General features: G+C 47.9%; 1 protein-coding gene across 1 annotated transcript; it reads right to left on the bottom strand.

Moving 5' to 3' along the window:
- Positions 1-26,518, bottom strand: NAT8L (N-acetyltransferase 8 like). Its single transcript, XM_058838300.1, has 3 exons — positions 26,185-26,518; positions 24,822-24,986; positions 1-1,333 (listed from the first exon to the last, which is right to left on the bottom strand). Exons 1-3 carry the CDS (start codon positions 26,516-26,518, stop codon positions 966-968), a joined length of 867 nt encoding a protein of 288 aa, XP_058694283.1. The 3' UTR covers positions 1-965.
- Between the last annotated feature and the right edge of the window lie 269 nt (positions 26,519-26,787).

Genomic DNA, 26,787 nt, shown 5'->3' on the forward strand with positions numbered 1-26,787 from the left:
CACCATTCAGCAGAAGCCAAAACTAAAAATAACAACAACAACAAAAAAAAATAACCCTTAAAAATAAGATGAAAACAAACAAAAACCCCCAAAAGGCAGCAAAGAGAAAGTCCAACGCACATGCGGAGTCTGGCCCAGGACTGCAGGTTACGTGTGGCTACGGAACAGCGCAGGAGATACTTAGATCTGATCTTAACTTCACACTATGGTACAATGGGGCTCAGTTCAGCCGGTCCGAGTCTGTGCTGGCTTAGGAAGGAGGGGGAGGTGGAGCGGAGTCGTGGTTACCGGATGCACCCGGGGTCTCTCAGACATTTGGCAGAATGAGGCACATCCAAAAAAAGTGCAACACCAGTGCCGTGGTGGCAGTGCGATGTGTTTGAGTGCGTGCACGCGCTTTCCTCTTCATGCATTGTAGCAAGCGGGTTGGGGCGGGGAGGCAGGGTGTACCCCCCACCTTTTCTCTGAAAACTATTAACCAGTAGATTACTGTAAGAGGAATGCATATTCTACTTACTGATGCGTGAAATACTGAAAATTGCATTCAAGTAATATTTCTGCACTATTATGAATGCATCTCACTATGTTATCTTACACCTGGAAAAGGAGAGGACTATGTACACCAGAGCAGTTGTACTATTTTGCAGTAAGTTTCTGTGCTTTACGGAGGTACCTGGGAAGGAGAGGCCGCTGCTCCACTCCACCCCGCTGGGTTGCAGGACTCCCAGCACCACCACCTACAGCATGCGAGGAAGGGGCGCTGCTCGGCCGGCCCATCGAGCTGAACGGAGCAAACCAAAACATGACGTGAGGGTACAAAAACTCTAACCCAAAACTGGTAAATCAATGGTGATGAGAAATAGAAGGGTAATTTATTATTTTTGAAGGGGGAGGAAGGGGGAAAAAATTTTTTTTTGTTTTTTTTTTTGTTTTTTTTTTTTTGTTTTGGTTGGTGGGGGTTTTTTTTATTCTTCCCGCAGCTGCAGGCGGTAGCGGTGGTAGCGGACCTGGAAAAACATTCTCTCCAGTAAGGAGCGTGTCATCCCTGGCAGGGCATAATGTTCAACGACACCCACGTGCTTGAACCCCAAGGACTCATAGAGCTTGTGGGCTGCCATCTTCACGGCCGTGGTTCCCAGCACGACGGAGGAGTAGTTGTTGAGCATGGCGAACTCCAGCACTTTGCGGCCCAGGGCCTTGGCGATGCCTTTGCCGCGGTAGTTGGAGTCGACGGACATGCGGCGAAGCTCCACGGTGTTGTCTTCCTCGTTGCCCCGCGCTGCCACGATCCCCACCACGTTGCCATCCAGGACGGCAACCCAGAAGCAGGAGCCTGTGGGAGATAAAGCAGCACATGTAGTCATCGGCCACCCCCAGTGGACAAGTGCCCATTGCCAAACACTCGTCTGGGAGCAGGGCCTGAGGTCCAAAACCACGTCACACGTGGGGACTAATGACCGCCATAAATAAGGATCAAACACTCTGTTTCCCTGACAGTGTGACAGAAACATTCTTTTCCCAAGGAAAATGCACAGGGGCTGCAACCTCCTGTCAGGGAATTGTAGAAAGTGAGAAGGTCTCCCATGAGCCTCCTTTTCTCCAGCCTAAACAGTCCCAGCTCCCTCAGCTGCTCCTCACAGAACTTGTGCTCCAGACCCTTCACCAGCCTTGTTGCCCTGCTCTGGACATGCCCCAACATCTCAGCATCCTTCCTAAGTTGAGTGTCCCAGAACTGGACACAGTCCCCAAGGTGTGGCCTGACCAGTTGCTTAATTATCACTCGAAGTCACTATTCCACACAGCAGCCAACCATGGGCACTGAGAGTTCTCTTGCCCAGATGAAAAGCACTGACTTTCAGTGCTCTGAAGCAATATATCTTCATCCAGAGGAAGAAGACCCCATGACAGGAGAAACCCCTGGTGTAGGCAATGGCCTTCTTCCCAGCTGCTAAGCAGAAGAGAACCTGACTTGGGCAGCACCTCCATCTTCTGCACCAACCCTGCCAACTGCTCCAACCCAAATGCACAGCACATCTCTGTAAGACTAGAGTTACACAGCCCAAGGGGGTGCTCAGGGAGACAAAGGATCACCCCTCCAGAAAAAAAAACCAGTGGAAACGTGAGTAAGACAATTCAGTATACTTTGTCACTGGAGGAGAGCAAAGCATGGGGTGGTGGGAGGTGCCTTTGCAGCTGCTGTAGGAAAAATGCACTTTGTGACTCCATGAAACCATCTGAAAGGGATGTCCAAGGTCTTCCCCACTTCCCTGTCGCACAGCTCAGCTTCCAGGGAAAAGCTGGCTGCAGACAAGGGGTGGGGAACCAGCCCAGGTTCACCTCAGCACACCAGGCTCATCCCCACATTCAGAGGCATGTGCAGCTCCAGTGATGTTCACTCTTGTTCCCACTGAGCAAGTCATCATGCTGCTGCTATCTAGGTCAACAGCTAATTTTTAAAACACCAGGGCCCATCTTGACCCATTTATCATGAACAGCGAAGATGTCTCTGCTCCGCTGCTGCGTTGACAGTGCGGCTTGTTCCCTGGTGCTCACTTGGATCTCAGAACGTGATTTATTCAGACACGACCCCAGACGAACACCTACAAGCACTGAAATCAAGCAGCCACCCTCCCTCTGCATACAAATTGCAGGATAGAGAGCTGACTGCTGGTTTTAAAGTGCTCATCACGTGGTGGCGGAGCCCAACTCGCTCCCCAGCACCTCCATCACACCTCTGGCCACACGGCGAGCACACCAAATGTAAGCCCACAGTGATCCTCACCCTACATGCATGGCTACCACTCCTGTGGTGTAGTTCCAAAAAGGAAGTTCAGGAATTTCCCCATGCTTGGGGAGCAGGAGTGGGATGCTTCCCTGGGGCAACCCCCAAAAGTGCCAGGAAGCAGCCATCAGCTGGTGTCTGCTGGGCCACAGTCGGTGGCACAGCAATCACATCCTCCTCATCCAGCCCTATCCAGAGCAGCTCCTCCTGGAGCTGCTTCTTCAGCAAGTCTGCCTCATTTCCCCTCAAACCAGAGAAACAGCCTAGGTTTCTTTCAACCTAAGGTTACACAATTGCTTCCACGACTGCTTCCCACTTTTATTCCTTATTTTCTCTTCTTAGCAAGCACCTCTTCTCTGTGCCCACCAAACCTGAGAGGCTGCTAAAGCTCGCTCAGCAACACTTCCCACATTTGTAAAATGGCACGTTTCTGGTACTTTGAGGTATTCTGAACACTTAAAATCCAAATCTGGACATACCTGCTGCCACAGAGCCACCAAACCCTTCACATTCCCAGTCCCTCTGACCACCCTCCCTACACCTGTCCATCCCAGCAGGGACTGGACCCAGTTGCAAGCAGCATGACAGCAAACCTGCATTCCTTGTTAGTTTTCACTTATAATTTTAAAGCTTAATTATAATGATTTTGAGTTCAACACAAAAAGAAATAGTATCTGGCACATCTCCCAGTGTGTGTTGTGCACACAACGCTTATAATTAGCCACAGACAGGACACATCTGCTCAAACAATGCGAGTTGTATCCAGCTCCCCTTTAAACCATTGCCATCCGTCCCCAAGACTTCTACCCTGCTGTCCTCCTCGTGTCTGCTCCAAGGATTACCCAGCAGCCAGTTCCTTCAGTCTACTAAAGACACCTCGGTTCCCAAAGGTGGCTACAAGCCCAGGAACAGCCCAGAACCCCATGGGGCTGTCAAATCTCTCCTCCAGGCAGCTGTGTTCCATTCGGATGGGAACTTGAAACTGAAAGCTGTCCTGGGATCACACCACATGCTGCCCACCTTGGGCTGGGACTTCCTCTCCTCTGGGAAAACCCTCCAGTTTCACAGCAACAGCCACAAAGGTCCTTAGACTGCTTTTTACCCAGACTCAACTAGATGACCTCTAAAGGTCCTTTCCAACCCAAACTATCCTACCCTATGATTCCATGTTTTCCACAATGCCAGCCAGCTGCAGCTCCTCACCATATCCACTCTTCCAGCAGCACTTAATTCTGGAGCAATGTGGAAGCACCCTGGAAAAACCACCTTGCACTGCCACATCCCCGAGCAGCAAGAGGGTCTCCTCGTCACCTTTTCTGGACTGAGGATACCAACTCAGAGCATGGCTTGGTTTTGCACTTTTTCATACCTAGGATGAAACAAAACTAACTTCATCTCAGCTGTCAGTAATGAGCAACAGCCTTGTTTGCAGCGCTATTATTAGCAAGAGCTGACGTTTTACTCTCTCACATGCTATCTGAAAATAATCACTGCTGCAAAGATAAACACAGACCCTGACAGCTACAACTCTCCCTGCCCTTCCAGATACTCATCTCATGGCAGCATCTCTGTCTTCGCCTTCACCCTCACTTGTCTCCATCTTCTGCCAACCCATCACTCTATGGTCATCCAAAGCCCTTCCAGCTCACTCCAGGATCTGTTCTTCATGAGCATCTTGCATTTAACCACAGCTGCCCTGGGAACACCACTCTGAAGCACTGGAGGCACTTTCCAGAGGCCCTAGCTGTTCCCAGCCAAGCACAAAGCACTCTCCCCTGCCTCCTTCCAGGCTGCCAAAAGCAAGCTTTCCTTTCTCCACTTCCTCAGCTTGCTGCCTCTCACCACACAATCTTGACATTAGGAACACCCAGACAAAAGATACAATAAAGGAAGAATTTTTTTTACCCATGAGGGTGGTGAGACACTGGCACAGACTGCCCAGAGAAGCTGTGGCTGCTTCATCCCTGGAAGTGTTCGAGGCCAGGTTGGATGGGGCTTTGAGCAACCTGCTCTGGTGGAAGGTGTCCCTGTCCATGGCAGAGGGGTTGGAACGAGAGGGTCTTTAAAGGTCTCTTCCAACCAAAACCATTCCATAAAAAAAACCAAAAACACCTTGTGATGCACACACCTATGAGAAAGACACAAAATGTCTGTGATGTGCATGCCAAGGAACATGATTTTGGCTTGCTCATGCTTCACAGCAAGGTCAGATGTGATTCCTCAGCTGATGGCTCCCAGGGCCTGAAAGCACACCAGATGGCACTGTCTTTCTGCTCCAAATTTAAGGATAGCTCCCAGCTTCTGAAGACCAAAGAGGGTGGTATTCTTCTAATCCATCCACCCATCTCCCACAGCACAGAGCTGCCCTCAGAACCACACACTGCTGATGCCAGCACATCCCAAGGACTTCCCCTCAGTGGTGGCACCGCGCAGGCCACATATCCTGCACTCCTGCCAAGGAGGACACACCATGCAATCCTCTGGCTGTGCCTGCAAGCCTCCTCTCCCACCCTCCTCCACTGTCATGAGCTGCACAGCTCTCCCCCACGCAGCCGACGAGGATGGATGGTGGGTGAAAATAAATTCATTTATTTTTGCTGCAAATTCTTCTACACCTTTTGATGAATAAAAGGCCGGTGGGTGGATGGGTGGAAAGACTGGAGCCAAAAGCAATAGCAGAGTACTGCTGGAAGGGAGGGGGGACAGAGACATCAGCCTTCCTCACCAGCATGAGTCCCACATGACTGACTGCTGCAGGTTCCAGCAGCTTTCTTAAGCCCTCATCATTCAGGGGCCACTACCTCAAGCCCCAGAATTGTGTTGCTCTGAAAAGGCAAAGCTGTTTTCCACATACTTTACAAATACATGGTTTTCTAGAAAATTCTAGTATACCCACAAGAGCAAGCAAAGCTTTTCTGCCCCAAAACTTCCTGAGCTCACATTTGGGTCCTCCCTAGTGCCAGCACCTGCACACTGAGGGGTGAGGGCTAAGGTAGGTAAAAACTATCCCTGTTTTCCTTAGGGCTGGGGAGAGGACAGAGCAGCTCCTGCAGCCACCACTGGCTCTTGGTGCTAATCTTGCATGGATGCATCCCTGTGGGAAGGAGTTTTCCTTGGAAGCTCAGCACAGGGCAAGTATGGAAATCTTGCCCAGAGGCACGCCAGTCTTCTCTCTTTCCTTCAGGGGTGGCACTGCTATCTATGCAGCCAAGCTCTCATTAATTCTTAGAGGCTTATGCGTGGAACATAATTTCTAGACAGACATGCAACTTCTTAAGAAAATATCCCTTCAAGCAGAGACTGTGACTTTCAGTTCTGCTTTGGCATGTCACAGCAACACAAATGTGAGCAATTCCCCTGCTGGCTTAAAGCTGTCACAGGTGATGTCCCTGAAGCATCATCCAGATGAGGGGACTGGCAGTTTCCATCACCACTGCTGGGAACCCAGCAGGACAGCACCAGCTCCTCTGCATCCTTACAGCAGAGCCAGGAAAGCATCCTGCACAGGGAAAACATCCCTCTCCTACATTTTTCCCCAGGCTACTATGAAGGGGCAAAAAGGAAGAAAAAAATTCCAAACACCAAAAAGCTCAAAATCATTTCTGTGCTTCCCATAGGACAGGGTCTGCAATTGCCTGCTGTCTATGCTCTTAATATACCCACATAAAGGCTTGCCAAAAGTGACAGGCCTGCTCATCCCAGAGATCCAAATGCTCCCTGACTCCTCCCTGTGACCCCCTGACTGCAGCAGAGCCTGGTGTGACACCACCACACAAACACCAGCACAGAGGAGGCACAACACGCAGGGCAGGTCTGAGCAGGGCAGTACAGAGAGAATCAGGACCCAGTGCAGAGCTTTTTTTACTTATTCACTAATAACCTGTTAAAAAGCCCCAAAGTTCATTGTCTGGGCTCTCCTCCTGCCAGCACTATTTACAGACATCACTTTAAGAGAGACAGGCTGTACATGGCAGCAAGTGGACAGAGTCCCTAGCCCAAAGCTGGCTGTGGCTGTGTATTGCTGATGTGGCTTAAATTCCTGCTCTTTGATCCTGTCTGGGTCTTGAAGAAGGAGAAGAGGAACTACCCAGCACTAGAGGCAACACTCCCTCCTCCTTCCCTCCATCCTTGGTGAAACACAGGGCAGAGCAGCCAAGTTACATCAGCATCAAGGGAGAAAGGAGGTTTCTTCTGGGGACAGCTTGGCTGCCGGGACATGAATGCTGCCAGCGGGAGGAGTTTGGGGCACAGACGTGGCACCTCAGCTGCCACCCAGCCAGACACAGGCAGCCTGGGACCAACCAAGGACAGGCAGCAGCTGTCCCTGTCACTGACTACAACTGCTCAGCTAGCCAGGATGGGGAGGGATTTGTGTCTGTGTTTATGAGGCATGCCATCATCCTATTATCCCTCCTTACCTCCATCTTTCCCATGTGTTGAGCTTCCTTCCTTTCCACCTTTCTAGTTTCCTTTAGTCTCAAGCAGGGCTGCATGACAGCTCCCACAAGTTCTGCTAGTAACTCTACACTTGACTTCAGTTAAAAGGCATTCCTGGAGGGGTCCTACAAAATTATTAATTATTAAAATGTAGTTTAGTGCAGTTTATGGCTGTGGAAGCTGAGTGAGATGCAAGAGATCCTGACTCCAACACTCCTGACATCCATAAGCATCCTGCTGCACCAGACAAGGCCCAGGTGTGGGGGAACAAAATATGTCAGGGACATAGGATGTATTCATGCATGAAATGAGAAATGCTGTGGGACACCTTCCTCCCCATAAATAACCCCACATAATCTACCACTGCAGGACACTTTGCCCTGTTATAAATAATTCCTGGCTGGAAGAGCACAGGGCAGTGCATCTATATGCCGAGGGTGGGTGACATCCCTTGATTCATGGAGCATCTGGGCAGCAGACAATGAGATCACCTACAAAGCATGAAAAGAGATGGATGGTTTGGTTCTCAGCAACCAGTTCATCTACTTCTCCATCTGCCTTTTTTTTCACCCTTGCTACCTTTCACCTTTGTTGTTACCAAGGCCTGAAGGTGCTTGCACCAGCCCCAAAGCTCAGCCAAAGCCTCTGGAATTGCAAGCAGCAGGGAATCAGTGGGATGACAGTGACAACCAGCATTCAGTCTGCAACACAGCCACAGGGCAGATCCATGGCCATTTGCTACCAGAAACACTGTGACCCCAATCCACCACAGCAGTGGGTCTCAAACCGCCCCAGGAGGCAGGAGTTCAGAGGTGGCCTCTGAGCTGATAAAGCCGAGTATGAAATGAGACAGGGTGGTGGGGTTCTGGACTGCAGGAAACTGCTGCCCCAAGCACCAGTACAAACCCCAAAGCATATCTTCATTCACAGTGATAAATGGTGTACCATGGCAGTGCTGATAAACCTGGAGCAGCAGCACACGCTGCACATGTGCAGCCCCACTGCAGCTTTACCTGCACCTGGGGATGGAAAGGGTGGTGGGGTTGCAATTTAGAGCAACAGTATGAAAACTTTCATCAGTGCCTGCTCTGTACCTTCTGATGGAGTTCATCCTCAAAAGCACCCAGCTATTTCAATTCCATTTTGGGGTGCCAAAGCCCCCAGAAAACCCCTAAGATGCTGATGGCTAGCTATAGTTTACTTTTACTTTAATATTTTTACAGGAAAAAAGGAAAACACGTTCTGCAACAAAAGGACTTCAGGAAGTGGCCAGGTTTGGTCCCAAACAGCAGCTCCTGCTGTCACTGCTGGGGACATAACCCAGCAGGAATTTCTAATCTTCTTTAACCCCTTGCTTTAAACCTCACCCTGTTCCTCTGAAACACCTCTACAACAGCTCCTGCCCACACACCTTACTCCTGGCAAAGCTTTGCAAGGACCAGCCTGGACGTCTGGATCGCTGCAAGCTGTGAGTGGCCGTGTCCCATGTCAGCACCTCACTGGTTGATTTTACAAGCAGGGTTAAGTCCCCCGGGGCCCAGAGTGTCACCACGTGTGACAGCACCCGAGGGGGTGCTCAGCAAAGCCCCGGGAAGTGCTCGGCACAGCGCAAGAGCAGGCTTTTGATGAGACAGCTAGAAATCCAGGCGATGCTGCAGATGGGATAAAGACAGCCCTTCCAGCACATTTCACAGGGTGCTATATTAAGAAGTGTAACAGCAGGACTTTAAAATCTTCTATCAGGCTCTTTTTGCTGGCCATGCTGCACCTTGAAAAGCAAAGCCTGTAATAAAGCCAATGTATAACAACTGTTCAAGAAAAAGCTGCAGAAGCAGTTGTGGGGGATTAGAAGTAGCCTGGTTATCTGGACAGATTTAGCCTGGCCCATTGCTCTGCTCTCTGGAGCTGAAAAGGACACGACACAGAGAAAGGAGAGAAAACCACAGATGTAGCAACCAGGGTCTACCTGCTGCTGGGTTATTGGGGGAAAGCACAGATTGAGAAACGAGGCAGCATCTGTGGCTTTGGCATGTGAGCATTTGTTATCGATAAGCAAAGAATTAAACAGCTTAAAGGAGCGGATAAAGACCAGGGTCTGTGGTTTTGGCTGGGCATTGTCCTCGGGGCCGACTGGATGATGAGTCCTGGTGCAATGGAGCTGGCTCAGCAGAACAGTCTGGTCTGCACAAATGGACAAAACCAGAAAAAAGTATTTAAACTTTTCAGGGTAGATGCCCCTTATGCATACAAAATACACACTAAGCCGATCAGCTGCAGAGTCAGGCCTTAAGTAAGCCTATGTTCTAGAATTTAGGCCGGTTTTTAGTTAGAAGTTTTAAGGGAAAAAAGAAATCAAGCTCTTCTGCCTGCTTTGCTAGCCATGGTCGTGCCAGCTCCAGAAGACTGATGTGACAATTAGCTCCTTGTTAGTGAAATTAGTTTACAAGATCAAATGTGCCGCTGGTTGTGTTTTGAGCCAACTCCTTAAAAGGACATGGTTAAGGCTTGGTCTCTATCTTCTACATCAATCTTTCACTACATGGCTTTATTGCTTTCAAAAGGTACTGAATTTGCCTTGCAGCAATTTTCACTTCCAAACATCGAACAAACTGGAAAATCTACAATTATTGGATGTTCTAGAATTCATTACTTGGTGGCTGACTTTTACTTTATATGCTTTACTGTGAAAAGGGACTGAGCAATAACCATTGAATGGCTTTCTTTAGCTTAGCAGTTGGCCAAGTCATAAATCAAAGAGGGAAAATGGACAGAATCAATCTGATTTTCACCATCCATCACTACTTGTCTGGTCTAAATTTAGCCAATACTCCCTTTATTCAACAGAAGTGCCTGTATCTACATAGGGATTGCACCAAATGCCTCACAGCAAAGGGGGAAACTAAGGTTCATTTACTTAAGGTTAAATAATAAACAATTCTGAGCTCCACAAAGACTTTCAGGGGGTTTTATGCTGCTGTCAGGTCAACAACCTTTGAGATGAGTCACTCTTCAGGAGAGCCCCTCTTCTGCAAAAGACCACAGCTAAAGCCTACAGAACTCACTGCAAACAACTGCTTTCAGTCAGGAGCAATGTAGGTGAGATGAATTGCAGCCAAGATGTAAGTTCAAACTCAGGATATGGCATAATGATGCATCAGGACAGAATAACTCATCTGTGCATGCAAACTCTTTAAATCAGAGTCAAAAACAAGGCTGAGAGGTGCCCCCCTAAAAGGTAAAAAAGGGAGCCACTAAGAATATTTGCATATTTAAAAAGGAACAGACTAAAACCAAACAAAAAACCCACACAGCAAAAGAAACCACAATAGACCAAGTCAAGTAAAGTGCATATATTCAAGCAAAACATGCTGCACAGCTTGTTTCAGTGCTTCTGAGCATGGTGTTAGCTCCCTTATCACGTTCTTGCTGCCCTCATGAGCCTCTAAATGAGGACTTTCCTACCACAGCAGCCGAGGAGCAACAATGACCAGGCCACACCTGTGGTGCAGAAACACTAACCAGGAAAGCCTCAGACCCCAGGGTAGCTCCTCCACTTTCCTTCCTGGGACAAACTGGGGACTGACAGACAGGGACTTGCACTTCACCAAACCCTGCATGGCAAAGAGAAGCTACCAGGATGCTCTCCTAAAACCAACAATAAATATGGCTCTGCTGCACTCAAAGCCTTTCCATCTACACATTACTGCTTTCACAAGAATCCTACCTTGCTGCTAACACAATGAATCAAGCTTCCCTGCCTGACCTCCAGCTTTTCATAATCTGTAGGACTGAAACAGCAATCACAAGGAGTTATATTCTCTCTGAAACCACAGTGAAGAATTCATTACTCAATATTGAGGAAGACATCAGGAAAAAAGAAAAGGTTCAGGCCACAGACTTAGTAAAAACTGCATGCTGAATTCAAGTGGTAGATGGCTTGATCTCCTTAAGTCTATTGCAAGCAATAAATATTTCCTACTTCTAGCACAACACCTTGAAATGGTGCTGCACACACAACCTTCCCAGGGCACAGGCATCCAATAAGGACACCAGTTATCATCAGCTGGGCACCCTGTCACCAGCTGCTACACCAAGATGAGCCCCTAAAATCCATTACTATGGACTGGGAAGAGATCAAGAGGTGAGGAGTGAGGGTGGATCTCTACCTCTGTCCTCCCCAGCTGTAAGGGCACTCATTTGGGCATTGCTCACTGGACCAACCCTGTCTGACCTGCATGAGTCCCCCAAATGCCCGGGGCAAACCTATTCCCCTAACCTCTGGGGAAGGAGTATGTGACTAAAAAACAGGTAAACTGGGAAAGATAATCAAACTGGTAAGGAGAACCAGGCTTGGGACAGCCAAACCTGGACTTTCTGCCCTGATCCATCAAGGCAGAATGTTGTCTCTGCAGAGACATTCATCCTATTATGGAAAGTGATGGAAGAAAAGAAATTTCTATCTGCAGCATGCCAAGAAACAAGGCCTTTCCCTTGGAACAGGGTTTGATGTACTTCTGACATCCAATGACAGAGGTAGCAACAGGACTAATGCTGCAGTTTGTAGCAAATCCAACTCCTGACCCATATAAATAAATTAATAAATAACCAGCAAACCTCTCTGGAATCAAACATTTTAAGTATTCTTGACGTGCTTTTAGCATCATCACACTTCTAATACTGAAGGACTTGCTAGAGCAGTGAGCTCTCCCTACAACACACCCATCAGCCCATCCCATTTGGGGAGAGCAGGGAAGGAGGTCCTCTCCCCACCACACCCTAAGGTGTTCCTGCTGGGGCTGATGTATTGATAGCTGCAGGCATCTCCTGGTTTCTGCACCTTCCCATATCTTCAACCCAACCCTCAGCCAGGTGGGTGGTGACTTTTCAAGGACCAGGCAGAATCAGCAACAGGGGTACCACTGCTTTCTCATCCCACTGTGTTTGTAAAGCCTGGTTTTGGGAGAGGCTGAGCCCTCCTGAGATGGTATCTGAGGGACCTCAGCCCTTCTGAGGCAACTGGGACAGCCAGGACTGTCAGGGACACACTACTGTAATGAGTGCTCTCCTTGAAAACAAGCACAGATCTTTTTCCAGTGGGAGGAGCCCGTGCAGGCAACCTACCATCCTTCAGGTACCCCCTCCCCACAGCCCCCCCTGCAAATGAACACCTTTCTGGCCTGCAGCCCTCTTACTTCTCCAACTTTGCTGTATGTAATCCTTGGGGGGCTGCTATATTTATCCCTAACTGAGACAAACAAAGCCCTGGGGTGAGTTGCTCCAATGTGTCCCACCTGTGCATGCCAAAGTAAAAGGGCTCTCCCATGCTGCTGGAGCCCTACACAGCAAGGAGGGCAAACACTGCCTCAGGACTTCACCTCCTTCTGCCACAAGTCACAGAATCCTGCAAGGATCTGGGCTGGAAGGGACCTTAAAAATCATCTGGTTCCAATCCCCTGCCATAGGAAGGAATCTCTTTCAATAGAGCAGGTGCACACCCCCTCCCAAGCAGCTGGAGCCTTCATCAGCACACACTGCTTCAACCTTTAACTCTCAGCAAACCAGCCACCATGCCCCATGTGAGGCCAGAGCCCTGCCATGGTGCAGAAAAAGCACAAACCTGGATGTCTGCTCTTCTGCAAGCCAACATTTTTCTACATCCTCTCCCAGCACATCAAAGCCAAAGTGCCTTGGGTATAATTCTACTGAGCACCACTAGTCTGGATCAAACTAGCACATTTGTTTAACGTGGCAGTGCAAGAAAATTCCACATCCATAAATACACGAACATCTGTCAGGCTGGGCACAGACAATGGATGTGTTGTGGACGATGCATTAACAGAAAATGAAAATTACATGTGTAAATCTCTACATCTCTAAAACTAAAAAAGAAAAACAACCTTTGCCACACATTCAGACTACCATGCCAGAACAATCAGGCCAAAAAAGTCCCTAGAAAAGCCTAATCCCGATGTCCTGTGATAACCATCTATCATCTCCTTACACTCCACATTCATGTGAGCCCCAGCCTCAATACCAGTCACAAGAGCTGGGGATTTGAAAGACATCTGTGAAATAAATTACTGGAGTGAGTAGGTAACAGGCCATGCCTCGTTCCATCAGGAAGATGTGTGGTAAATGAAGAGCAGGCTGCTCAGGGCTAGTGAAAGCAGACACCTCCATGCCTGAGGCACGCTCATTCACAAAGGACCTGCGGAAAGGGGATCAACTTACAGATATGTACAGCACTGCAGCAACCAGAGCCAGAAGAGATGCAAATCCACACAAGACCGGGTTGAACTCAGTGTTTTGAGCATCTGTTGGATTGCCCCATCTACAAAGACAACACTAAACCCCTGTACACAATGCCAGGACAGGGCAGAATGAATACATCCAAGTGCAGGTTCACACCTACAACTCCTTTTTCCAATGCATCAGTATTCCCTAAAACATCATAAATTCATCTTTCAGGCAGCAGATGGTAAAAACAGCAAACCCAAGGTTTATCACCACTTATGTCACAGGTCTCCTGTCGATATCCAAAGAGCACTTGGACCTATACTGCCCCTAAGTATATGCTAAACCCCCAGCAAGAGACAAGGGATTTAAACCCATGATTAAGTTAAAGCAAATGCTCCACTGAATCTTTAAGCCAAACTGTCCCAAGAGTTCAGTCTCAGTGAATGTGGGGGGTTATGTGAAGATTTATTTTTAGAATTTCACTGAAATCCTCTTTAGCTATTTGAGTTATCCATGAAAAATGTTCCCACTTCTCAAGAATCCTTGCAGATGCTTTGATGTTTTTCAGACTACTGATGGCTGAAAAAAAAGCCCCGTAAAACCCGATCATGGCTTATTCCAAAACAAAAATCACTGTCCAAGAGGCACAGATTGATGTTATCCTCTGAACGCTGACAGCTTCTGAAACCCCACCAGATGTAGATTTTCAGAGCCATTAAGTGAATCTAATTGACTTTACAAGCAGGAAAAACTTGAAAAGGTGTTTTACAAATACCCCTTTTAAACAGTTTGGATTTTAAAAAAAAGAAAATAAAAATCTCTCATTAGCATCCCTATTGTACAGTAACCTCTGCTTGTTTTCTCTCTTTTTCAACAAATCCCACCATTAACAATGTAATTCCACCAAGGAGGACTTTACCAGGATGCTCACTGCTGTTCAGCAGCCAGGTATCTGCTGCACTTTCATTGCTCTGCCTCTCAGTAACCATCATCTGAATTAGCATTTGGAAATGGCAGGTGCTCCAAACCAAGCTGTTTTCAAAAGCTTCTCTTTGCAGTTCTACTATTTAACATTATTTTAAACTGGAAGACTACAGATTTAGGTCTTCCCTGGATTCCCACTAGAAGTGTTACACAGTGTTTCTGATGCTGTTATCTAGATCCAGGGAGGATGAACAGATTTGGCACCTCCAAAAAAAGAACAAAAAACCCTGGTCTCAGAAAATGAAGTGGTCGGGTTTGCGTTTTTTTTTTCTTGTGCACTTTGAAGGCAATAACGATTTTATATATTGTGTTAAAATGAGAAGGATTAGGTTTGTAAGAAAAGTCATAGGGGAAAAGATCAATGGATACATCTGGAAGTGATGTGGGTCAGATGCTCTAAAGAAGGTGTAAGAAATGTTGCTGGCACTTCATTTGCCTTCAGGTAAAAATGTCCTCCCCCCACCAGTGATATGTGGGTTTGTGCACTGATGCACTGTTTTCAGCTTAGCAGACACAATATCCTCATGCTGCTGACTTCTATTTATTTTCTCATCTTCTTTATTTTGAATCTTCTAACCACAAAAAAATACACTTGCACTCACCATGCTAAATATCCGGACAAACTAAGAAGAGAAGAAAGTACACATGTACAATAAAATTAGGTAAAGGCACATAAATTGAAAAGTTTGAATGAAGGACAGGGAAAATCAGAGATACAGAGAGATCCTTGGTAGGGGAACCACCATCCATGGGAAATGCCAGAAATGATGACTGAAGCAAGAAGTAGACCAGACCAAAAATCACTGGAACATTCAACACAGGGATGGACAAGAGAGCTGAGCAGAACTCAAAGGAATGCAAGTATTGCAGATTGACCCAAGACTGGAAATGTGGGATAAAGAACTGCTGTGCTAAGGGATGGAAGAGGGGGAAAAAACAGAAAGGAAAAAAAATAGCTCAAGGAATGACTGGTTATCTGATAGCTGTTGAAGTGAATGTTGAATGCAAGGTGCAGTGAGGAGTTACCCATGGCCAGCCAGTTGGTCCAGTACCCCCATTTCAATTAGCAGCACTAAACACAGAGCCCAAGAGTTGCAACTTTAAAAAGCAAACAAACTTGCACTGCTGATGCTGGTTTCCAAGTCAGGATTCAAGCACACTGGCAAGGGAGAGTGGGAGCAGCCTGTATAGCAATTACTGGCGATTGAGGGTAAATCTAGGCAAGCAGCTTACTCAAAAATGCAGATTTTTGTCAATGCAAAACAATTCACACATTTGTCCCGAATTCACCAAAGGTAAAATGAAAGGCAGAGGAAAGGCAGGCTGGCAGAAATCCTGCAGAGCTCAGACCCCAGCATTGCTGGCCGGGACACAGGCACACAGCTCAGTCCTCCACGGATCATAGGGGATGGATGTCCCAGCAGCCAGGACTTCAGAGATGGACCCCTCAACACCACTTCTTCAACTTCACCTGTATAAAATACCTAAATATGTAACTCAGGGCCTGGGATGCCTGAAATGCCAGCACTGACTCAGTACAGATTTAATAGTGCCATGCAAAGCGGGACCTGGGTAACAAACACTTAACCATATCATGGCTCTATCATGGGCAGTATTTTCTAAGTATACACTTGGGTCTGACCTGTGCTTCTTAAGGAAAGCTGTAACAGCCAACCATTCAATTTTGGGCTGAAAAAAGCATCACACACACCCCCCCACACACACACTCCCCCAAACACAGATCCTTGCTTCATCATAATGAAAAAACAGAGAGAAAGAGTAGTAAATCAGCTTAGTTTGGATCAAAACTATCCTTCCTTTTACTTTCCAGTTCCTGAACTGAAAAATCATTTTTCACAAAACCTCTGGTTTTCAGTTTTGCCACTTGGATTAATCCTAGAAACAACACATGAATTTTAGGTGACAAATATTATTTGCTAGTTACAATTTCAAGCAGGACATGATGTGGTGGGACTAATACCTTGTACTATTCCATTAGCATTTACACTGTTGCAAATCCCATTTAAAATAACAATATCTCACACAGCCACTTAAAAATACAACTGTAATACATGCTTCCTATTACCAGTTTTGAAATGTTTCACTCCCAGAATTCCATTTTAAAGCAGAAGCCCATCTTGGCACTAAGCCCTGCGAATCACAGGTCTAGAATTATCCTGTAAGATAAAGAATTTTTTCTTCTTGAAAGAGACACTCTTCAAGCAGTTATAGAAGATAATGAATGACTCTGTACATGCTGTCATAAATTGTTAATTGGTTGCTGGGGTCCAACAGGTCAATAGATGACTTAAAAGAATGGCTCAAAGCCATCTGCAACAGATACCACAGCTTGTACCTGGCTCTGATCAGACCACTATGAACTAATTTTTGATGCATTCTTAATAAAGGACATGAGGCTTCTTAGCAATTCCATGTGTCCCTCTTACCAAAACACAAAAAAATCCCCCCCAAAACAAACAAAAAACCCCCAAAACAGCCACCAAAAAAACCCCACCAAAACCCCTATTTGGTAAAAGGAATAAATTTGTCAATAGAAACTAGGTAAGACATGCTGCTATCTTTGGATTTTCTTTAAGACTCCTTTCATTAGCCACCTGTCAGGATAACAAAACGATGCCTCAGCTTTCTACAGAATGGAAAAAAAAATAAAAGGGAAAAAGAAAATCTAAAAATACACTTTGAAGCTCCCTGTTTTGCTGATGCAGAAAGTAACAACAAAGGCTCATACATCCCTCAGCTCATCACAGAACCAGATACCAGCAAAACACTCTAGGTCTCTGTTTTTGCTGTAGCCTGGAAGGGAGTAGCATCAAGTATGTGATTATTTGTAACAGATCCCCAGCACTGCATTACCAAAATAAAACCACACGCTCTGCAATACACCAGCAAACAACACTGCAAGCTCCTGGCGGCCCTGAGGGACTCATGGCCACCCCAAAAGTCATTCCCATCCTGAGGAATTCAATATAACCTGTCTGAATCAAGATCTAAGCCTACAAGGAATCTCAGAAATTCACTCTGAAATTTGGGGAGATTTTGGATGGTTTGCATTCTTGAAAAATCAGGCCATGCATTTAGACTTTTACATAAAACCAGGGTTTTTTCAATATATTTAGAGGTCTTCGAGTAGAGAGCAATCCCCAATGGTAATTTCTAAAGTATTAAGACCATTGGTGGTGCACACTGAGAGGCAACAACATGACCACACTCTTGAGTAATCCTAAGAGGCTGAATGTAATAAACAAACAATGTGAGAATAAGATTTTTTTCAGTTCGTGTTCCTACATCCAAAATTCAGTGTCAAGAGGGGCTCAAAGCTTTGTACCTTTAAAACTCCTGCCACTAGTCACATATCCAACACCGAGCCTAAATTTAGGTTATTATGAAATCTTAACCTGAAATAGACTTTTGGGCAATTGTTTTAGATTTTGGACATTCCTAAGAAAGCAAGAGGAAGAAGAGCTGCCAAAAGCCCTTTATAAGAGTACTAAATTTGCATTTAAACTTGTGAACAAAATTCTGGAGTCAGAGCCCGTTTTTGTTTATTCACTAAGACAGTCCTGAGAAATTGCATATACCCATGCCAGAAAACAGTTAAAACTGGAGAAAACATTAAAAATATTACTCAAAGCTAGACAAAAAACCCAGAACACCTGATGTGCCTGCCTCCTTCATGTTCCTAAGTCCCACTGTGGCTTGTTTGCTGGTTTTGAGAAGTTAACTGTGCCTAAAAAAACTACTGATATTCAATTTACACAACTAGTTACCTCTTGTACTGAAGATTAATGACCAGCACTGGGATGTACTGAGGATTTGAAACATCTGTAAGTTGAGCTTACATTCAGTAGCATCATATCCAGTCATGGCTACAACGCAAACACCGCTGCATTAGGTGATGGTCATGTCCATGAGGGACTGGCTACTTTTAGAGAGAATTCTTGAACACATGGGGGAAAAAAAAGGTCACATTACTCTGCAAAATTTACTATAAAATCTATTTTCATCTAATTTTGACATGGGACTGTGCCAAACTTGTGGATCTAAAGGGAGAGCTATTTTTATGTTACAGATACGCACATTGAGTAATGGGCTTGTTGCATATGTTCCTGCTCCTGTGATAAATAAATAGGTAGGGGGGAGGCTGCAGGAGATTGCCCATGAACATGTTTATTCCACTGGCTGTGGATGACACAGCCCTGAATCCACAGACTGCTCCCCACATCAGGCAACTCCAGCTTTCCTATGTCAGCCCTTTGCTGAGAGCATCACGCTTCTACTCTGTACAACCTGAGCCCCTCAAAAGTGGAAAGGAAAAACAAAAAGGTTTTGTGAGGTAGAAAGACGCTGCAGGTTCTCCAGTGGGATGAGCAGAGCTGGCCCACATGGCCCAGCACTGCAAGGGACACAAGTTGTGTCACCTCCCGATCTAGCCTAGCTCTTATCAGCAGGGCAGCAGCACTGGGCTGGGCTCTGCAGTGAGCTTGCTCCTGGGACCAGGACAGCCCTCGGTCAGCACTGGGAATTGGGGTGAGGGGGAGGAGCTGCTGCCAGCAGCGCTTTGCCTTGCTCACTGTGCCTGTGCCTCACACCTGCAGGATGGGGCTGCCCCCAGATGGAAAAGGCAAGGCTAGAGCAGAGCAAAATGAGGCAGCCACGAGTGACAAAGTGACAGTGTCACAGGAGGTGGGTTTTGGGAGGCAACCCAACTCTTAAGACATTTTACATTATTCAAATAAAACCAAAGTATTTCAGCCCATTACAAATGATGGACAAAACACATCCTTAAGAATTGGAAATACTAGTTGTTTTTCATCTTGCTTCCCAAAAAGCTCTACACCGGAGATGAGAGATGCCAAACCAGGCAGTTTCATGCTGCTAAGTTGTAGAAACCAAAAAGTAACAGTAGAAATTGCTAAGCTGAAGAATCCCTCACTGTCCCACTTGCAAGAGGTCAGCTTTGGAAATACTTTGACAAAAACTTTCCACTATAAAAGATATGAAAAGTCTGTAACCCTAATCTTAAGGATCTCTCTGCTGTGGAGGTCTTGTCCCTGGAAGCATCTGACGGAACTGCAGCGAGAGGCCAGCAGTTAAATGCTCACAGAACAGACCCTCCTCTGCCCAAGGAGACCTAACTTCAGTTCCCAGCAGTGATAGGAAACAGAGCTGGGAAACACCCAGGAGGTGATAAGGACACAGCCTCTCCCATGGATTTCCCAGCCCCAGACAAAACTCCTCACCACTCTACAAGGCAGTGTTGGAAAGGCAAGGATGAAAATCCCAATACAGGACATGCAGCTCAGGGGTTTGGCAGATACATGAGGTCAGGGCACTGCATAAGCCAGCAAGAAATGCTGCAGATAGGGATGCTTCAGATTCCTGCTGCCTCTTGGGCACCAGGAGTGGGGCAGGGCTCTCCAAAAACACATTCTTCCAGTGGGAAGCAGCAGCCCTGAGCCCCCTCTGGCATCAGGTAACTGAGCTGCTCCTTTGCAAAGCAAGAGCTGCTCTATTCTTTCCAAACAATGTTATCATCCGGGAGCTTCACTCCTGCTTATCTAGCAGCTTAAGCATTATCCAGAATGTGGAAGAACGGGGCTCTGAGGCTGTTCCTCTGCCCGGGGGCTCAGCGACAAGAAACACCCCCCACCCCCTCTCCCGGTGTCTTGGGAAGGGTTTCAGCATGGCAGAGCAACCACAGCTCCAGGGCTGAGCATCTCCTCCCAGGGTAGACCCTGTATTTTCCCTGCATCCCAAAAGGCACTGGTGCTCACCCCTGAGCCTCCCCAGGGCTCAGCACTTATGGAGCAGAGGTAGCAGGAGCCACACGATTCACAAACAGCTGTTCACCTTGCAAACATCATACCAGAGGGGAAAAAACCCACTGCCAAATGGCCTGAAATACACAAATAATTGCTTGTTACCCAGACAAACAGCTCACTGCGGGTGCGGGACACCTCAAAAGGTAGAGGCAGCAAACAGGATCTCACCTCCTCACAACCCAGCTCTGGACCCACCTCAACTGGTGTCCTTCTGGCAGAACGACATGATCCCTCTGCCAAGAAAGGCAGAACATCCCCGCTTTGAGCTCAGCTGAGGAATGTGCCACCCCAGAGCAGCAGAAATGGAACCCTGATGAGCCATGCCCCCGCAGTCCCTCTTCCTTAGGGCCCTGCCCAGGGATATCTGTGCACCACCACACACAAAGGGCAGCAGGACAGGAAGGCTCTGCTCTCCCTGGATGGAGGCAGGAGAGTCAAGCACCCATCAGAGTGAGGCAGAGGTGGCTGCCCATGCACAGAGCGAGAGCCGGAGCCGTGCAGCCGAAAGCCGCAGTTCTCAGCGCGGCGTGGCTGATGTGACCCGACATCTCCTGCAGCAGCACTCCTGCTCCAGCTGCTGCGCCATGCAGATGCCTTCACCAGCCCACCAGGTGCTGCAGCCTCAGCTCTCCAGGTCACCCATCTGTGCTGTCTGTCCATCCTCCCCTGCGGCACTGGGCACTGCGATGCAGCCACCAAGCCTGTCAGCAGTCCCCAAAACCCTGACAAGGGCGAGCTGCCACCACCAGCAGGTCTTTGCACCACCAGCTCAGGTGTTCACACCCCTCAGCAAACCCTGCCAGGACACCCAGCAAAAACTCTTTAAAGAGTCACAGAGAGACATGGAAATTTGTCAGCCAAAGCCCCAGCTCCAGTCACTTTGGGGAGCAGCAGTTTTGCATTGGACACAGAGAGTTTCCATAAACTCTCCAGCTGAGACCTCAATCTCACAAGAATCTCTCTAACACACCAACCGCTGCAAAAAAACATGCAACACAACCAACTGGGACAGAAGCTTGAAGAGACACTGTAAAATTGATTAGTCATCAAAATCATCAGACCATAAAAGAAGCTCCAGCTGTGCTCATCTTTTTTGTGTGGATAAATACAAGAGGCAGGGCTCTATTTAAAATTAATTCCTTTTTTTTGGTTGGTTTTGGTTGGGGATTTTTTTTGTTTACTAGAGCTTGTTACTCTGGTTGACAATTAAGCCTATTATCCAATTCCTTTCTTTTTCACCATTCCAGCAGTCTTTTTTTCATAGCCTTTGAAGAAGGAAAAAAAAGAAAGGTAAATTCCAGTAAGTACTACTTTAAAATGAAAAATGTGAGTTTACAAAGAGCTCAGAAAGGTGTTTGAACCATTCAACCTTCTGTTTTAAGACCCCAGCACACACTCAACACAAACAATTCCTTTCACATTGAAAGCAATTTCAAGTCACACCACTGTGTACAAGCTCCAAGTTAAGCACTGGCCCAAACGTTCTGCCAGATCCTTGGCATAAGTGTAGGAGGGCAAGAGAAAACAAAGATTTAAATTTTGGCTAGTGTACTTCTGCAAAATCACTGTCAGCACATATTTTTCAGTTCATACAAAACCCAGCAGAGGAAAATTCAAAGAATACTAACTTGGAGGCAAGAGGTTCAAAAAAACTGCAGAAGAAAAACCCCAATATGGTGTAACTAATGGAATTGTTCAACACTAATCATTAACCTTGCTCACAGTATCCCACTGCAAACTGGATTTTGGCTTGGTTATAAAACTGACCCACATGTTTTGTGGATGCTTTTACAATACCACCAAGTTAAAATATCCCCTCACTGTAGATGCCTGCCTTACCAGAGGCTATTTGCTGTAGATACTCTCTACAACAACACCCCAGCCCTGGGTAGCACACAGACCTGGCTGCAAACAACAGGTTTTTGTGCCTGGGTATCTTGGATTCCTAGGGCAAAAACCTCAGCAAAGCTGCAACTAACATCTTCATTCAAGACCTTAAGACCATGTCCCAGTTCTACCCATGCATTCATCACCCTGAGAAACAGGAATTCATAACTCCACCACAAAAATGGTCCCTTCCTCTTTTTTCCACATTGAGAAAAAAAAATATTCAAGGAGGAAAACATGGATTTCCGAAAGAGGGAGCAGGAAGTTGCCTGGTCATACTCCCAGGCCAAGCTGCAGTTATATCAGGTTGGGTTTAACTTGTCTAGTCAAGCTCTGGCCATCTCCAGCCTCTCTGGGACCCTGTTCCCACACCCCATTCCTCTCGCTGTGACCAGTTCTTAATACCTCACCAAGAAAGCTCTCACAAATATCTCAGCTGCAGCAACAAAACGAGCCCTTCTCATTCCCACTGCAATAATTTCTGCCTGGGTGTTAATTTGTAAACTAGGCAAATAAAAGACAAACTTGGGGCTAGAATTTGTTTTATTGCCATTGTTCTGTCCTTTGGGTGGGACGGGCGATGCCAGTGCAGCACATTGCTGCCTTCCTCCGGATGTTCAGCCAGCCAGCCTTCAAAGTGCACAAAACTCTGGGATTTTCTAGGATGACTGTATTTATACTGCTGTCCTATAGGGGAAAAAAAAATAAAAATCCCTCAACTGCATTTTTGGAGGAAGTAGGAGCAAACCACTGGATTCATGCCTTGTGCACAGCTACACCAAATAGCACCCCATGGATGGTGCTGGTGCCTACAGACACCCTTCTCCTTCCCAGACCCCAAAGCCTCTCTGGTCCCATTATCCAACACCACTACCATCAAGAACCTTTAACAAGCACCAAACAACCCCATAAATCTGCTTTTTATGGCGTGGCAGAAGCCTAATTACATGATTAAGTTCTGTCAAAAATTAAAGCCCACACACTTGCTCTAATATTGCAATTAGCTCTTCCAGGTACCAAATAAAAGCAATGCTAACATTTCAAAGACATGTTTGCAACACAGCTGAAACAGATTGCATTACTGACCCAAAACAAATTGAGGGCATTACTTTGAGTCCCTTTCCTTTATTTTTTTGTGTCTGCTAGTGTTATAAATACAGGCACTATGATCCCTCTAAATTGTGACCACACAAGTCCTGAGCATGAACAAGATAAGCAGCTCAAACACCTATGAACTCCATATTACATGTTCTTATTCTACTGGAATCTTCTGTTCTCTCCAATGTAATACTTTGCTGGGCCTCACTACAGAGGTGAAGAAATGTTCTGCCATGAACCCCTTTATTTCTGCGACATCGCCTTTAAAGAAGATTGAGCTTTTTAAATACAAGTCACACATCACATATTTTTTACTAAAACAAGCCCTGTAAATGAAACACACCCTGTGTGTAAAATGGGACAAGATCTGTGTAAGACAGGCACTATGATGGGAAGAGAAAGCTAAATTAAGCTAGTTAATGATTTTCATAAGAGAAGCAACATTTTAGCAAAATGTAACATTGCATATTAGAAGTGAGGGAAGGTCTGCGGCTATTGTACTTCCCAGCAGTTTTCTAGCAGTGCCCAGGGAGAGGTTTGTCACACCTGGGGAACAGGAATGATACAGCAAATGATACAGCAAAAACATGGTCACATGGAAAAACAACACAGTAGGTACCCAAGAAGAGAGCAGGTACCCCAAGAAGATGGAACTACGGTGGGATACCATCCTCACCTTGTTTTTCCTGCTCATCACCAGCACTCTGAGACCACCAAAAGCAAACCTCAAACCCCAACTGACTGCCCAGGCATCCTCCTGCTCTTGTCCGAAATATGGATGTGTGCCTACAGAAAGGGAAATTGCACCTGACAGGTTCTAAATAGACTTTTTTTTTTCTTTTGATGACATAAGTTATCTTTCACAGCTTAACAAGGTAACATAATTAGATGTTGTATTTTTAATTATATGGGTATATGTAACAAAGGGATGAACCCATATTAGGGCAAGCTTATGTGGCAGCAGCCCTTTACATACCTGACCCATGTCTCTTCCAAAAGACCTGCATTAAAGAATGTTCTTGAATGACATCAGAAAATGGGCTCAATAGCTAAAATGGGCTCCTCTGAGCATTTGGGCTGAAAGGCCTTTCATCCCCCTCTCCTCCTGCTGTCAGAGCTAATACCAAATGCACGGAGCAAAGAAACACCGAGCTCAAGATGTAAGGGCTGGGGTGAACCCGGGCTGCAGTGAATTACCTGCACCCTCCAGCCTCAGTGTCCCCAAGCACCCTCACCCTGGTTCTCGGGGTGGCTGTGGGACCCAGCAGCGCTGCGCTCGAGGGGTGGACAGAGGCTGCCTGGGATGACTAGGCACTTGGGGGAGGGGGAGTAACGAAAAAAATAATTAAAATAACCAAAATCAGCAAAAAAATCCCCAAACCAAACCCAAACCAGAGATGGCTTTGTGCCTGGTGTGGCTAAAGAGCTGCATTCTGGCGACTTTTGAGCTTGCTCAGTGCTGCTGACAGGAGGAAAGGCGCCAGCAGCAGGGAGCAGCCATGTTCCCCAGCAGGCTGGGGGAAGGAAGGCTCCCTCAGGGAATTCGTACTCACCTGGCGGTTTCATGTAATATTGCTCAATATCGGACATGTCCGTGTGCAGCGCACAATCGAGATAGTGCAGGATAACTTTTCTACTGAAGTAGTACCTCATGCCCATCAGAAAGATGGGCAAACAGCAGGTCAGCAGGAAGGACTTGGTCACAACAAAGCACATTACTATGGAGATAAGGAAGAGAAATAAACGACACCTGTCAGAAAAGAGAATTTAGTGTTGATTTCGGAATACAAACTCGTTATAAAAATAAATCAATAAAACAAGCACAGTCAAAATACACATTTGCAGCACATACACGGTTCACACTCTCGAGATTATCGTGCTAAGGCATGGCGTATCGCGACGAGATAACCCGGAGAAGTTTATGAGGTCCTGAAGGAGGCGGTGCGGAGGATTCCCCCACGCCACGGCAGGGCCCACCGAGCCCTTCCGGAGCGGGGCCGTGGGGACCCCGAGGGCCCCGCACACCCCAGGCCCCTCCGCTGTCCCCGGAACGCGGCCGGGTGGAGGAGCCGCGCTGCGGGCAGCGCTCCGCAGCCATGTGTTCGCCACTGCGGCAGCGCTATTTCCATCAGCACCGACTCCCAGGGCAGCCACCCTGCCCGTTCCCATCCTGGGGGGCTTCTGCGGGTGTCTCGGAGCCGGCGGCTCTCTCCGGCACGGCCCAGAGCCCCCGGCTGCGTCCCCCGGCTCCCCAGCGCCTGCCGGGGGTCCCCCTCCAGCGTGGGGTCCCGTCCTCCCCGGTGTCTGGGACATGGGGTGCGACCAGCCTGCGGCCACCGGGGGCGGGAGACCATCCCAAAGCCCTCTCGGGGCGGGGACACGCACTATTGCTTATTGGCACGGGGAGGGGACACCTTGCGAACGCTAGTGTTGGGCACTTAGGGAGGTGAGGTGACCCCGCGGCTCCGTCCTGCTGCCGGGGGTACCCCTCCCCACGCCGGGGGGAAATGGGGGCCGCTCACCGGCGGGCCCGGCTGTCTCCAGGCAACGCCGGCACGCCGGGCCCCCCTCGCCGGGCTGCGCGGGGGCGGCCAGTGCGCTCCGCTCCGCTCCCCTCCGCGCACTGCAATGACCACAATGACCCATCTACCCTCACCCCCGCCGCGACCTCCCCTTCGCGGCTCCCCGCCCTTAACACCGCGCAGGGTCGCGCATCCCCGGCGGCGCAAGGCTCCCGCTCCAGCCCCCACCGCAGCGCTGCGGCTCCGCGGCCGCTCCGCACGATGCTGCGGCGCTCCCCCGGCCGCACCGCGCCCGCGGGGCCCCGGCGCCTCCCGCCTCTCCGACCATTTTGTCAAGACCCACAGCGGCGAAGAAACCCGGCGCCCCCCGCCCCAAAAAGGAGCGGATACTCACCCGCCAGCAGCCCGTAGAGCAGCTGAGTGAGGGGCTGCTGCTTTAGCCCCCTGAACGCCGTGTTGGGGATTCGCTCCATGATCCCCTCGTAAAAGATGCGGCGCACCACCTCTTGTTCAGAGGGGTGGAATTCGCGGATATAGACATTGTCGCGCCTGGGGTCTTCTTTTGGTGGGGTGAGGGGAGGTGGGGGTGAGGGAGGGGAGCCCGCCAAAGAGGGCCACATCTGGGAGGAGGAAACAATGATCGTGTCTTTTTTGGATCCCGGGATTGATTCATGATCTTCCGCCACAATCTTGGTCTCACAAACCATCTTGGGAGACAGACAATGCATGCAAACCGGCCGCGGGGAGGGGGCGAGGAGAAAAACAGGAGGGGAGGTGTCAGAAAATTAACAAAAAAAAAAATTAAAAAAAAAAAAAAAAAAAAAAAGGAAAAAGGGGAGGGGGAAGGAGCGGGGCGCGGAGCCGGCACGGAGACCCGCGGGCAGCGGGGCGCAGAGCAGCGCGGCCGGGCGGGACGGGAGGAAGGAGCCCCGCTGCATTTTGGAGAGGCATTTATAGGGCGGGGGGGCCGCGGGTCCCCGGGGTCCTAGAGCCCCCC

The sequence above is a fragment of the Poecile atricapillus genome, chromosome 4 (assembly GCF_030490865.1).
Source record: "Poecile atricapillus isolate bPoeAtr1 chromosome 4, bPoeAtr1.hap1, whole genome shotgun sequence".
In the NCBI taxonomy this organism is placed as follows: Eukaryota; Metazoa; Chordata; class Aves; order Passeriformes; family Paridae; genus Poecile; species Poecile atricapillus.

Coding starts and splice junctions, on each gene's coding strand:
- NAT8L (XM_058838300.1), bottom strand. CDS start 26,518: ATGCATTGTCTGTCTCCCAAGATGGTTTGTGAGACCAAGATTGTGGCG. Junction 24,987..26,184: donor GCTCTACGGGCTGCTGGCGG/GTGAGTATCCGC, acceptor TTATCTCCATAG/TAATGTGCTTTGTTGTGACC. Junction 1,334..24,821: donor ATATTACATGAAACCGCCAG/GTGAGTACGAAT, acceptor TATCTCCCACAG/GCTCCTGCTTCTGGGTTGCC.